The sequence below is a fragment of the Neophocaena asiaeorientalis genome, unplaced genomic scaffold (assembly GCF_003031525.2).
Source record: "Neophocaena asiaeorientalis asiaeorientalis breed wild unplaced genomic scaffold, Neophocaena_asiaeorientalis_V1.1 scaffold26, whole genome shotgun sequence".
NCBI lineage: Eukaryota > Metazoa > Chordata > Mammalia > Artiodactyla > Phocoenidae > Neophocaena > Neophocaena asiaeorientalis.
The window spans coordinates 3,136,083-3,150,348 of NW_020173108.1; the positions used below are offsets into that span (position 1 = coordinate 3,136,083).

The window sequence follows — 14,266 nt, forward strand, 5'->3', positions numbered from 1 at the left end:
GAGGCCACAACAGTGAGAGACCCACATACCGCCAAAAAAAAAAAAAAACTACAATGAGGTATCACCTCACACCAGTTAGAATGGGCATAATCAGAAAATCTACAAACAACAAATGATGGAGAGGGTGTAAAGAAAAGGGAACCCTCTTGCACTATTGGTGGGAATGTAAATTGATACAGCCACTATGGAGAACAGTATGGAGGTTCCCTAAAAAACTAAAAATAGAATTTCCATATGACCCAGCAATCCCACTACTGGGCATATACCCTGAGAAAACCACAATTGAAAAAGACACATGCACCCTAATGTTCATTGCAGCACTATTTACAATAGCCATGTCTTGGAAGCAACCTAAATGCCCATCGACAGATGAATGGATAAAGAAGATGTGGTACATATATGCAATGGAATATTACTCAGCCATTAAAAGGAATGAAATTGGGTCATTTGTAGAGACGTGGATGAATCTAGAGACTGTCATACAGAGTGAAGTAAGTCAGAAAGAGAAAAACAAATATCATATATTAACGTATATATGTGGAACCTAGAAAAATGGTACAGATGAACTGGTTTTCAGGGCAGAAACTGAGACAGAAATGCAGAGAACAAATGTATGGACACCCAGGGGGGAAAGCGGCAGGGGTGGAGGTGGTGGTGTGATGAATTGGGAGATTGGGATTGACATATGTATACTAATATGTATAAAATGGATAACTAATAAGAATATGCTGTATAAAAACAAATAAAATAAAACAAAAAATATAGAATCAATGATAAAAAGAAATAACTAAATGGTAAAAGAGAGGATAAGCTTACCATCTTAGCTTCAAAAACATTAGTAATATGTTTTCATCACTGTTTCCAGATATGGTAATCTTAGCCATTTTAGTTGCATTAAGAGGTAACTGATTGATATTGATAGTATAGTCTATTCAATTAAGGACATACAGGGTGAATCTAATTGTTTTATGGGAATGCAATTTCTTTCCATATTGACTCTCAGCACAGAGTTAATTTGGAATACAACCAAATGCTTTCAAAAACAGTTATAGATGACACTAACCATGTGTAGATGCTACTTTATAAAAGAGAGATATAAACAATTTTGTAGATATAGAGTATACGGAAAGGACTATTGAAGACAACTGAGATTTACTGTATCTGTATAAAGTTTATGTATATGCAAAGAGTCATATAATGAACATATACACACACACCATAAACTCCTTGAGAACGAGAACACTCCCAGGTGTTTTCTCTGCAGAGCACAGAGGTTAAAGGCATGGGCTTTGCGGTTAGAGAAACCTGGAACTGACTCTCACCTCTGACCTTTAATAACTGTGAGACCTTGAATAACTTACCTAATGCTTCTATGCCTCAGTTTCCTCAATAGAAAATAGAAAAAAATAACAACTATACTCATATGATTATTTTGAAGATTGAGTAAGATGATATATGTATAGAACTTACACTACCAGGCAGATAAATCCTAAGTACTCAGTGAATGGTAAATACAGTATTATTGTTATTATCCTCATTATCCTCATCTTCAGACTAGACCCAGGTAACTGGAATGTAATCACAGTTACGCCTCAATCAGGCAAATGACCTTAGGCGAGTCAATTAACTTTTCAATACTTCATTCTGCTGATCTATATAATGATGTCCAATCCAGGGGAGGAAGAGCAGAGGTACTGCAGAATGGCTGGACTATGTGATGGTGGGCATTTTATAGGATGTTTGCAAAGGGCAGAGTGGGTGGCATGGAACTGGGGCAGTAAGAGGCTGCTACATCAGTGCTTCCCAGAAAGTACAATTTCACAAACAGGTAAAAAAGGATTTTTTTTTTTTAAGTTTCTGTGGCACCAAGAGAGGTCTGTCAACTTTTTATTCTGTCAACCTTTTAATCAACAAAAACCAAATATCTACCTACCATCTCCCTCCTTTCATAAGAGGGAAAATTTACAACCAATATAATAGAAAGAACACAATCTTAGACTCTCCATCAAAGTGAATAAATTTAGCCTGTAAAGAAGATCTGGCCAGTGGAGATCAGCATTTCAAATGGCAATATACTCTGAATGAGTGAGGGTAGGGAAGGGAGGAAAGAGGCCAAAAATTGGGCCTTGGAAACACTTGGGAGGGGAGATGAGAGAGAGGCTAGCAAAGAGCAGCAGAAACAGCAGCTCTGAGCATCAGAGGGATGGCAGGAGGCAGGAACAGAGGGGGAGAAAGGACCCCTGGCTTGCAGTGAAAAAGTGAGGTCTGTGTCAAAATATGGTATTAAATCTAAACATTTAAACACCTAAATCAAATAAAACCAATTTGGCTTTATCATGCCATTCTGAAAGCACTACCTAATTACTCTAAATAAAATATTAGAACCATAACTTACAGTTGAAATAATCAGATTTGCCCACCCATAAGTTTATTTTTCCATATTACTATTTACTCAAAACAGCAAAAGAATATCAGCTATAATAGATACAATATCAGCTATTAGTATTATATGTAATATCAGCTATATTATATGTAACATAATATATAATATTTATAGTATATAATATAGCATATTCTTATCATTAAAGCCATAGACTACTGATTACAAGTGCTTTAAAATTTAGTCTAGGTAGAAATAAATGAAAATAACCTAAAATCTAATAGTAGGGAAATATTACATATATACACCTTGTAAGGTGATATGATAAAATATTAGGCAACCCTTAAAAATCTTGTTTTCAAAAATGATTTAATGATTTGTGAAAATGCTCTTGATATAGTATGAAGTAGAAAGGGTATTACACATTTCTGTGTAATTCTCTTTTAGGAATATTTATAATAATAAAAGTCTGGAAAAAGAAAACATACCAAAAAGATAAAATTGATCAACTCTGGTGTTACAGATAATTTAATATTCCTTATATTTTTCTGTATTTTACACACTTTCCACAATAAACATGCATTACCTTTATAATTAAGGGAAAAAATTATAATTAACTTAACAAACTACTTACCCTTGGGAGTTTAGGATTGAAGTAGTTAATTACTCCAAACTCAAAATAAGATGCAAAACCTTCATTGAGCCAGATATTGTTCCACCAATTCATGGTAACCAAGTTTCCAAACCACTTTTGGAGTTGGGAAAAAAAAATTCTTAAATTCAATTTAAGAAATATTTATTGTAATTGCATGTGAAATAAATGTAAGGTCAAAGACAAAATTAAATGCGTTTTGCTATCAGTGACAAACTTGAAAACAGGACTCCAAAATGACGTTGTTGTTTTAACATGAAGAGATGTCAGTCATGCATTTCTTCTAAAATAATCATTTCACATCCAATGATTGAAAGCAATTTTTGTTTTAAAATTGTGATGTTAAAAAATAAGGTAAGCTAGAGTAGCAGTTCTTAAATTGTCCACTTTGCCCCAAAGTTAAGTTAAATCAGAAGTCCTGAAAGTTTACTTAGCACCTACTAATTACAGAATCTTATACCTCTAAACAGACTACATTAGGATCTTGCTGTAAGCAATGATTGTGTTTTCAGGACATGATTTGATCTACACCATGTAAAAATCACTCAAGTATTCATATGTTCTGCAAAGTGGTACAGCTATAATTATTTTCTATTTGAGCTTAACAGAAAGAGACTGTCAAACAGATGATAAATAGAATCAGGAAAGAAAAACACAATAATTTCCAAACCCAACAAATCCACGTCCTGGTATTTAACCAAATTCTTATATAACAGCTGTGATGTACTAATAGCAGCCTGTATTCCAAAACAATGTGTCATTTAGGCTATAATAAAAAATGACACTTTGGGTGACTGATCAAAACTTGTGAAAGCATGTGTTGACTGTGTAACAGGGTGTTATTCAATCCCAGTAAATCACTCTTCTCCAAAACTGCTTAGGAGTCCATATAACAAAAAGATAACAATATCATAGTTTAGATGACTTCTTTATTGACAAACTTGATTTATAAAGGTCAAAATGCAGATGTGAGAAACTCCATCAAATCAAATAACTAAACTTCAAAAATCACAGCATAAAAGCATATAGATCTAATGAAATAAATCCTGTTTACATCACCTTTGGGGATGCAGCTCAAGGATTAATTACTGCTCACCTCACTGACACTAGTATATTGACTATAATCCTTTAACTTGTAACTTCTCTCAAAAAAAAAGTTTGTAATAATCTGCTAATGAAATGTGGATATCTTCCAGTGACTTTTTTGAATATCTCTATTTTAAGATGGAATGGAAAGCAAATAATCATAGCTCTGCTTGGCTTACTTTTCCTGAAGAGAACTTTGTGGAACACAGTTACTCTTTGGATATAAATATATGACCTGCGAATGTTCTTTAAGTTCTCATCACTGATTTATCACCAATAGTTCAAATCCACCCAGGATCTGATTACACAGATCCTTCCTTGTTTTCTTTCAGCGACCCACTTTTCAAATAATTTTTAAAATTTGGTATACAGCAGGGTTTGGGGGGGTCGCTACTTTTGGTACAGCAGCTGGAGAATATTTTCATGTGAAATAAGAAAGAACGTTTTACCACATGCCTGATGTCCAATCTCATGGGAGACAATATAGGAGATCACAGTCTTTTTTTCTGTTAGTTTATCATTTGGTTGCAGCAACAATAATGACTCATCAAACATCAACAGTCCCCAGTTCTCCATTGCACGGTTGTCAAAAGTAGGCAAAGCAATTATATCTAAGTGGATTTAAATGGAGGGAAAAATGAAATCATCTCTTCCTCAAAATTTGAGACTTCCAGATACAAACATCTCAAAATGAAATCATAAAATTACTGAAAGAAAAATGCAAGTAAATATTTATAATTTAAGGGGAAAGAAGGCTTTAAAGACATACCAAAGACAGAGCCAGAAAATAAACTGTTTTGACTATATGAAAATTAAATAATTTTGATAAAGGACCTATATTCAAAATATACAAAGAACCCTTGAAACTCAACAATAAGAAAATAACTTTACAAAATTAGCAAAAGATCTAAATAGACACTTCACTAAAGAGATACAAATGGCAAATAAACAGATGAAAACATACTCAACATCATATGTCATTAGGAATTTTCAAATTAAAATGACACTGAGATACCACGACACACCAATTCAAAACAAAACACCAAATGCTGGAGAAGATGTGGAACAACAAAGACTCTCATTCATTGCTGGTGGGAATGCAAAATGGTACAGCCACTTCATAAGACAATTTGGCAGTTTCTTGTAAAGCTAAACATAGGCTGACTATACAGTCTAGCAACTGAGATCCTAGGTATTTACCCAAATGAGTGAGAAACTTATGTCAGAAACATGCACATGAATATTTATAGCAGTCTTATTCATAACTGCCAAAACTTGGAAGCAATCAAGATGTCTTTTAATAGGTGAATGGATAAAGAAACTGTAGTACAGCCATACAACAGAATACTATTTAGTGATGAAAAGAAATGAACTGGGCTTCCCTGGTGGCGCAGTGGTTGAGAGTCCGCCTGCCAATGCAGGGGACATGGGTTCGTGCCCCGGTCCGGGAAGATCCCACATGCCGCGGAGCGGCTGGGCCAGTGAGCCATGGCCACTGAGCCTGCGCGTCCGGAGCCTGTGCTCCGCAACGGGAGAAGCCACAGCAGTGAGAGGCCCACGTACCGCAAAAAGAAAAAAAAAAAAGAAATGAGCTATCAAGCTATGAAAGGACACGGAGAAAACTTAAATGCATGTCACTAAGTGAAAGGAGCCAGTCTGAAAAAGCCACACATGGTATGATTCCAGTTAGTATATAACAGTATGGAAAAGGCAAAACTATAGAGACAGTAAAAGATCAGTAGTTATCAGGGACTTGGGGAAAAGAGGGAGAATGAATAGGTAGAGCACAGGGGATTTTTTATGACAGTGAAACTATCTGTATGATACTGTAATGGTAGAGACCTGTCATTACTATATACATTTGTCAAAACTCACAGAACTGTACAACACAAAGAGTGAACTCTAATGTAAACTATGGACTTTAGTTAATAAAAATGTATCAATACAGGTTCATCAATTGTAATTTTAAAAAAAGCCACACCAATGTCAGACGTTAACAATAGGAGAAACTGGGGTTGGGGACAAGGGGAGGGAGAGGAGGTATATGAGTACTCTCTACACTTTGGGCACAATTTTTCTGTAAACCTAAAACTGCTCTAAAAAATAAAGTCTATTTAAAATCAATTTTTTTTTTTTTTTTTTGCGGTACGCGGGCCTCTCACTGTTGTGGCCTCTCCCGTTGAGGAGCAGAGGCTCCGGACGCACAGGCTCAGCAGCCATGGCTCACGGGCCCAGCCACTCCGCGGCATGTGGGATCTTCCCGGACCGGGGCACGAACCCATGTCCCCTGCATCGGCAGGTGGACTCTCAACCACTGCGTCACCAGGGAAGCCCTAATATCAAATATTTTACTTCACCAAAAAACACCACAAAAAATTTGAAAGGCAAAACACGGACTGGGAAAAATATTTGCAGCATATATCACAACTAGACAATATTTTTTTCAATATTTAAAGAACTCTGACGAATCAAAAAGAAAAAATAAAAATATGAACAACTCATGAAGGAAATAATTCGAACAGCCAAAAATCTTATTTAAAATGTTCAGCTTCTTTGTATCAAAAACAAAAATTAAAACAATGATATAACTTAATCTTTCAAATGTATGAGAAGATTGATAATTAGTATTGGCTAGAATTAATAATTAAGTATAGGAAAACTGTCACATAGCCTTTTGGCAAGGGTGTGAACTGGTACAATTTTTCTGGAGCAATCCAGCAAAATGCTTCGTGACCTTTAAAAATGTTCCTACCCTTTCCACTTTTGGAATTTCTACTAAGGCAAGTAGCATGGATATTTGTAAAAATTTCCTTATGTTTTCTTTAGTGTTTTAAAAGCAGCACCCACCACCAAAAAGGTAAAATCAGTCCAAATGTTCAACCACTGAGGATTAAATAAATTATTCTGTCAAACTGATATGTAGGCATCCTATGTCTTAAAAATGACAATAAAAAAGAATAGTTATCTGGATCATGTTGCTATATACTGTTAACTTAAAAAAAAAAAAAGGCCAAAGAATAGTATCAATTCCATGGTATCATTTTTGTTAAAAACAAAGAAAGGTGGAGATTGAGACAAGGACAGACACTGGAAATATATACACCAAAATGTTACCCATGATTATCTCTACATGGTAGCAAAACAGGAGATTTTGCTTCTCTTTTTTGTGCTTTTCCCTATCTTTCCACATTTTCGACAGTGGGATCATTATTACTTCTAAAACTAGAACAAGTCTTAAAAGTTTCTTTTGCTAATGTAAGAAATATCATTCCTATAGTCCATGCTACATTTGCCTAATGAATGTTTTATGCTGTGCTATGCTCAGTAATTTTAGTTGACTTTACACTTGGTTGAAGTTGACAGTACGTAGTAAAGCGTATCCAGGTAGTGGATACATAGCCTCCACCAGGTAATGCTCTTTTATCTTTGGGTATACTTAGTTGCCTCAGCCTAGGTCTCCCATTCTTCTACCTATCCTTTCCTCCACCAGCACCCATCCTACCCAGCAACCCACCCACTTTCCTCACAAAAGACTGCTCTACTCCGCTCAAGCCAATCCCTTTTGCTCTCTACAACCACTGAGTCGTTCTCTGCTGGAGCTGTTTGCTATCCCAGGAAATCCTCTGCTCAGTCTATGAATGCCACCAATACTTGTGGTCCAATCTAACCAACTTTAAGAAGCCATTTATAACTAACCCTGATGACTATTTTTTAAAAATTGTTTTTTCTTTACTTCAGATGCATACAACTGGAGTAAGCAAAATTCTTGTTTCTTCACACATGACCCTGTTTTATTTTATTTTAATGATGAATTCATTATTTTAAAATAATAATACAAAACCCGTGACTCTACCACTTACCCTTTAGAACAGGGGTTGGCAAATTTTTTCCATAAAGGGCCAGATTAGTAGATAGTTTCAGCTTTGTGGGCTATATGTTTTCTGTAACACATTTAGCTCAGGCATACCAGCACAAAAGTAGCCACACACACTATGTAAGCAAATGAGCACGTTGTGGTGCAATAAAACTATGGACCCTGAAATATGAATTTTATATAAAATTCTCATGTATCACAAAATATCATTCCCTTGATTTTTTTTTTTTTTTGAGGTACACGGGCCTCTCACTGTTGTGGCCTCTCCCGTTGCGGACGGAGCACAGGCTCCGGACGCGCAGGCTCATGGGCCCAGCCGCTCCGCGGCATTTGGGATCCTCCCGGACCGGGGCACGAACCCGTGTCCCCCGCATCGGCAGGCGGACTCTCAACCACTGGGCCACAAGGGAAGCCCTATTCCTTTGATTTTTTTCAACCATTTAAAATTGTAAAAACCAATCTTAGCTCATGGACCATACAAAAATAGGCGGTGGGCCAGATTTGATTGCTTGCCTGTGCCTAATTTAGATTATTATTAATAACTTGTATTCTGATTTCCAGACTGGCAGCATCAGCACCACCAGGGAGCTTATCAGAAATAAAAATTCTGGGACCAACCCCAGACCTACTGAATCAGAAACTCTGGGGTCAGGAGCAGCAATCTGTGGTTTAACCAGCCTTGCAAGTGAGTCCAGTGTATGGTAACATTTGGGAACAGCTGACTTACATCTTCCTCTGTGCTCCTTCTCAACTCAACCTTTGGCTTATTCTTCCAGAGATTCACCACTATCCTGAACTTGGTGTTTATCACTCCATTGTTTAAGAAAAACCAAGGGAATATATATATTGTTGCTAATATTATATATAATATTGCCTAAATACTGTATTGTTTAGGTTTCTTTTGTTTTTAAACTTTAGAAAGAGTGTTTCATTTTCATTGCTGGATAGTTTCCCGTTGTGTGAATGAACCACACTGTATCTATCCATTCTCCTATCGGTGACCATTTTGGTTGCTTTCAGTTTGGGGCTAGTACGAAAAGTGTGGCTATGAACATTCTTGCACATGTCTTCTGGCACATATATGCCCAAATTCCTCTTGGGGTATATCTAGCAATGGAATTACTGAGTTTTAAGGTATTCTAATGATCAACATTGTAAGATAACAAATAAGTTTCAAAGTTGTAACAACTGATACTCCCTTCAACAACATCACTTTCTATTGGCATTTGTCAGAATGCCTACTCTTTGACAACTGAGTGGTATGAAATGGTGCCTCACTGTGGCCTTGGATATTCATTTCTCAGATTGCTTAATGAGGCTAAGTATCGCTCCATAAGTTTATTAGTCGTATCTATTTCCTTTTCTGTAAAACATCTATTCATATATCTTTTACTTGTTTTTTTATATTGTATTTTTCTTATTTATTTGTAGGTGTTCTTTATATATTTGGGCTACTCCCATTACCAGTTATCAATCCTTTTTCTTTTAAGAGTTTTTTTTTACCCAGTACGTTATCTCATACTTAGCAATTTGTTGCTTTTGCTTTTAACATGTAGAAGCTATCGCCCTAACTGAGCTACTTGAACAGAGCCTAAGCCATCTACTTCTTCTGCATTCACAGAGCACCTAAGAAAGTAATAGGTGATTCTCATTTACTCAGTAGCTTCTAATTGATTATGGTCATTACTTCATTGCTTTATGATTTATATTGTACTTGAGTTTTACTACTACAAAAATACAGATCATGCTGGGATGTACAATACATATCATTAGCCTGATATAGTTACAAGTTAAGAGTAAAATAAAAACTTAAAAGAGAAGTTGCCATTTTAAAAGTTTGCAAATCTCATATGCCCATATTTATTCCTAAAAGCATCATAATGCCACTTTTTCTTTCAAAACTTACAACAACCCAAACAGCCAACTCTATCATCTCTGCAATATTTTGATATTTCAGTCCCCTTCTGACTTTAAACAGAGTGAATTAAAATGATAGCAACACCAGAAAAAAAAATGTTGTTCTAAAGATGAAAACTCTAATTTGAAAAGATACATGCACCCCAATGTTCACAGCAGCACTATTCACAATAGTCAAGACATGGATACAACCTAAATATCCATCAACAGATGAATGTGTGTGTGTGTGTGTGTGTGTGTGTGTGTGTGTGTGTATATAAAATGAAATATTACTCATCCATAAAAAAATGAAATAATGCCATTTGCAGCAATATGATGGACCTAGAGATTGTCATACTAAGTGAAGTAAGTCTGACAGAGAAAGACAACTGTCATATATGTGGAATCTAAAATATTGATACAAATGAACTTATTTAAAAAACAGAAATAGACTCACAGACAGAAAACAAACTTATGGTTACCAAAGGGGTAAGGGGGAAAGGGGTAAATTAGGAATTTGGGGTAAACAGATACACACTGCTATATATAAAATAGATATAGGACAAGGACCTACTGTATAGCACAGGGAACTATATTCAATATCTGGTAATAACCTATAATGGAAAAGAATCTGAAAAAGAATAGATATGTATCTAACTGAATCACTTTGCTGTACACCTGAAACATTGTAAATCAACTATACTTCAATAAAAAAAGCAGAAAGAAAGAAAAAAATGCTATTCTGTGTAATAGATATATACACATCGTTTAGATTCTGAGGCTTAGAATTCAACTGAGCAAGCCTCAAGAAGGTAAGCTAAAAGAAAACCATGGAAGAAATAAATAAAAAGGCTTTTCACCTGACTCACTGAGAGTAAAGGGTAAGGAGTATGTGGGAAATGCTGATAGGGAAGGTTTGGCTTTCTTGCTTTTTTTGTGCGTTTGTTTGTTCTTGTTTTTAAATGACTCAACCAAAAGTTAAAGTAATTAGGAAACATTAGTTTATCTTTCTCTTAAAGATCCAGTAATAGAGAAACTCCTTATTTTATTTATTTATTATTATTTTTTTTTTTGCGGTACACGGGCCTCTCACTGTTGTGGCCTCTCCCACTGCGGAGCACAGGCTCTGGACGCACAGGCTCAGCGGCCATGGCTCACGGGCCCAGCCGCTCCGCGGCATGTGGGATCTTCCCGGACTGGGGCACGAACCCGTGTCCCCTGCATCGGCAGGCGGACTCTCAATCACTGTGCCACCAGCGAAGCCTGAAACTCCTTATTTTAATCATCTATCAAAATGCGGTTTTGACTAAGCACCACCTGCATGTGTGCTCACAGAGCAACATTGGCTGAGATGCTATGAAAGATACAAAAAAAGTGCCAATATAACCCTGACTTCCAAGAGTTGGTAATCTAGCCAAAATATACATGGAATTACTGAACTCATTGCATGTATTTATTCCTCCGCCCCCCCCCCCCAAAAAAAAATGTTTACTGTTTACCACTCTGAGAGAAGCACTGTCATAGGCTCTGAGAGTACTTAAAAAAGGACAGTCCAGATCCTGACCCGCAACTTGCCCTCGACCTACTGGGGGAGATGATTAGGATCTATTAGGTCAAGAGCTTGAAGGCAGGGGTGCACAGGATGCTGTGGAAGCATGAGAGATGGAGTCAGGGAAAACTTCATGGAGGAGGGGGCACTGAGTTGAGAAATATAAGAATCAACCTGTTGGGTAAAAGGTACGGCAGGATGTGCAAACTGCATGTGCAAGAGCCTGAAGGAGAGGAGAGGAAGATGAAAGTGTAGGAGAGGATAGAGATGGTGTTACAGCATCCCTCCTACTCTGAGAAACTGTGAAAAGCCCCAAGAGGTTGGCAAAAGATGCACTGTTACAAAGACAGGGTGTGGAATTTGGACTTTATCTTCAAATGGGAAGCCACAGAGAGGTTTTAGAGGATAGTAACATGATCAGATTTTGCTTTGGAAAAATCCCTCTGGCCTCAGTGTGGAAGACGGATTGGAGGAGACAAGAGCGGAAGTGGTGAAACTAAGTGAGAGCTGTTGTGGTCAAGCTGTTGGTGATGTAAACTAGGGAGAATGAGGGGGATGGGAAGAAGTGGATGGATGTGGAGATAATAAGGAGGTGACTAATTGGATGGAGGAGATGCTTTGACAGAACAGGATATCAAGAATAACTCTGGACTTCTCCTTATCTAAATAAAGACAAATGGAAATTTGCTTGCCTAGACAAGGGTTATCTTGAGATCTTCCAGCCACAGAAGTGCCAGAACTTGGTCTCCATGCCCAGATTCCTGCTGCCTCCAACTTTCTAAATGACGCGTATCACCTCTGGGATCCGTGAGGGGGCCAAGGCTAGTCGCCATTCCTTCACTCCCCATCCCTCCTCAGCAGAAGGCTTGAGCTGCAGAGCCCCTGGCTTCCCAGTGTTCAAGAGGCTTGAGCTCCCCAATTTTTACTCCCCACTTTCCTTCTACTATATGCCAGTAAAGGCCAAACATACTTTTCCCCAAGACTTGAACTAACTAACCTGTCAGAGGAATAAAACACACTTACATGATACCCTTAATTTTGATAGAAAAAACATGGAACAACTTTCTGAGCTGAGTGGCTCACATAATTTTAAGGACATTCCATACAGATCTATGAGAAAAAAAATGTTTACATATTCCTTCGAGGATCATATTATGTTCACACATGATCCCAATTTTATACAACAAAAATTCACAGATGGGACCCCCAGGTCCTAACCCAGTGACTCACAGCTAAAGAATATTTTTTGAAAAACCAACAAAACCTTACTAAAGTGAACTGGAGTAACTCACACAAGCAGCTAAAAGGATGCAGAACACTGCATTGCACACTCACGTTATGAGAGGAAAGGACAGAATGCAAGCGAGAGGACAGGGTCTGGAGGATGTAAGTTGCCAGTGAGTACCCAGGAGGAATCTAAAGCCAGGTAGCTCTCCGAGCACTTACTGGTCACATGGAATGATGCAGAGAAAGAACAGACAGGCCCCGTGTGTTTAGGAAGGTGTAGGACATAATGATGGGAAGCCAGCGGGGCTAACTCCAAAACAGCAAAAATAGCAAAGTGCCAATGGGTCCTTGGAGGCCCGTCTAGGTACCTTTTGATCTCAACCCAGGGCCCCCATAATAGGAAATCAAATACATTGTAAGGGAAGATGCCTCACCTGTTTTTGGAAGAGGGTAACTAATATTAAATAAATCCTCCAGAAAAGAGAAGATGGGACCTGTGATGTTCAAAGCAAAGTCTGCATTTCCAGCTGCGATGGCTTCTTTCCGGGCCCAGATGCGTATCTAAACAGAAACAATTAAGCAGTGATTAGGCAAAGCAGTAGAGATTTTTGGAAAGTGGAAGCCTGCTTGCTCCAGTTCCCTGATGCTCTGAAGCCAAAGGCTTACCTTTTCAGAGGAAGCTGCATAATAAAACGTTTGAATGTGTCCTCACAATGAGAAAAGCCCAGAAGGCTATTCACTAAGTTGAGAACAGTGGTTCCTCAGAAAGTGTGTTATTTCACTCTTTTGCAATAACATGTAAAATTTTGTAGTTCAAAAATAATCCTGGGAGAGACGAGGGGAAGATGGCGGAAGAGTAAGACGCGAAGATCACCTTCCTCCACACTGATACACCAGAAATACATCTACACGTGGAACAACTCCTACAGAACGCCTACTGAACGCTGGCAGAAGACCTCAGACCTTCCAAAAGGCAAGAAACCCCCCACGCACCTGGGTAGGGCAAAAGGAAAAAGAATAAACAGAGACAAAAGGATAGGGACGGGACCTGCACCAGTGGGAGGGAGGTGTGAAGGAGGAAAGTTTTCCACACACTAGGAAGCCCCTTTGTGGGCGGAGACTGCAGGTGGCGGACGGGGGAGAGCTTCGGGGTCGCGGAGGAGAGCACAGCAACAGGGGTGCGGAGGGCAAAGCGGAGAGATTCCCGCACAGAGGATCAGGGCCGACCGGCACTCACCAGCCCGAGAGGCTTGTCTGCTCACCCACCAGGGCGGGCAGGGTTGGGAGCTGAGGCTTAGACTTCGGTCAGAGCGCAGGGAGAGGACTGGGGTTGGCGGCGTGAACACAGCCTGCAGGGGGTTAGTGCACCACGGCTGGCCAGGAGGGAGTCCGGGGAAAAGTCTGGACCTGCCGAAGAGGCAAGAGACTTTTTCTTCCCTCTTTGTTTCCTGGTGCGCGAGGAGAGGGGATTAAGAGCGCTGCTTAAAGGACCTCCAGAGACAGGCACGAGCCGCGGCTAAAAGCGCGGACCCAGAGACGGGCATGAGACGCTAAGGCTGCTGCTGCCGCCACCAAGAAGCCTGTGTGCGAGCACAGGTCACT

The 14,266-nt window shown here is 38.6% G+C and overlaps 1 protein-coding gene across 1 annotated transcript in view; it reads right to left on the reverse strand.

Moving 5' to 3' along the window:
* The window catches only part of LVRN (laeverin), an 80,770-nt gene that overhangs the window by 33,055 nt on the left and 33,449 nt on the right, over positions 1-14,266 (reverse strand). The window contains exons 4-6 of the mRNA XM_024743382.1: positions 13,099-13,225; positions 4,575-4,729; positions 3,015-3,128 (exon numbers count right to left, since the gene is read on the reverse strand). Of these exons, the coding sequence (XP_024599150.1) occupies positions 3,015-3,128; positions 4,575-4,729; positions 13,099-13,225 (396 nt within the window). The remainder of the gene's footprint in view (positions 1-3,014; positions 3,129-4,574; positions 4,730-13,098; positions 13,226-14,266) is intronic.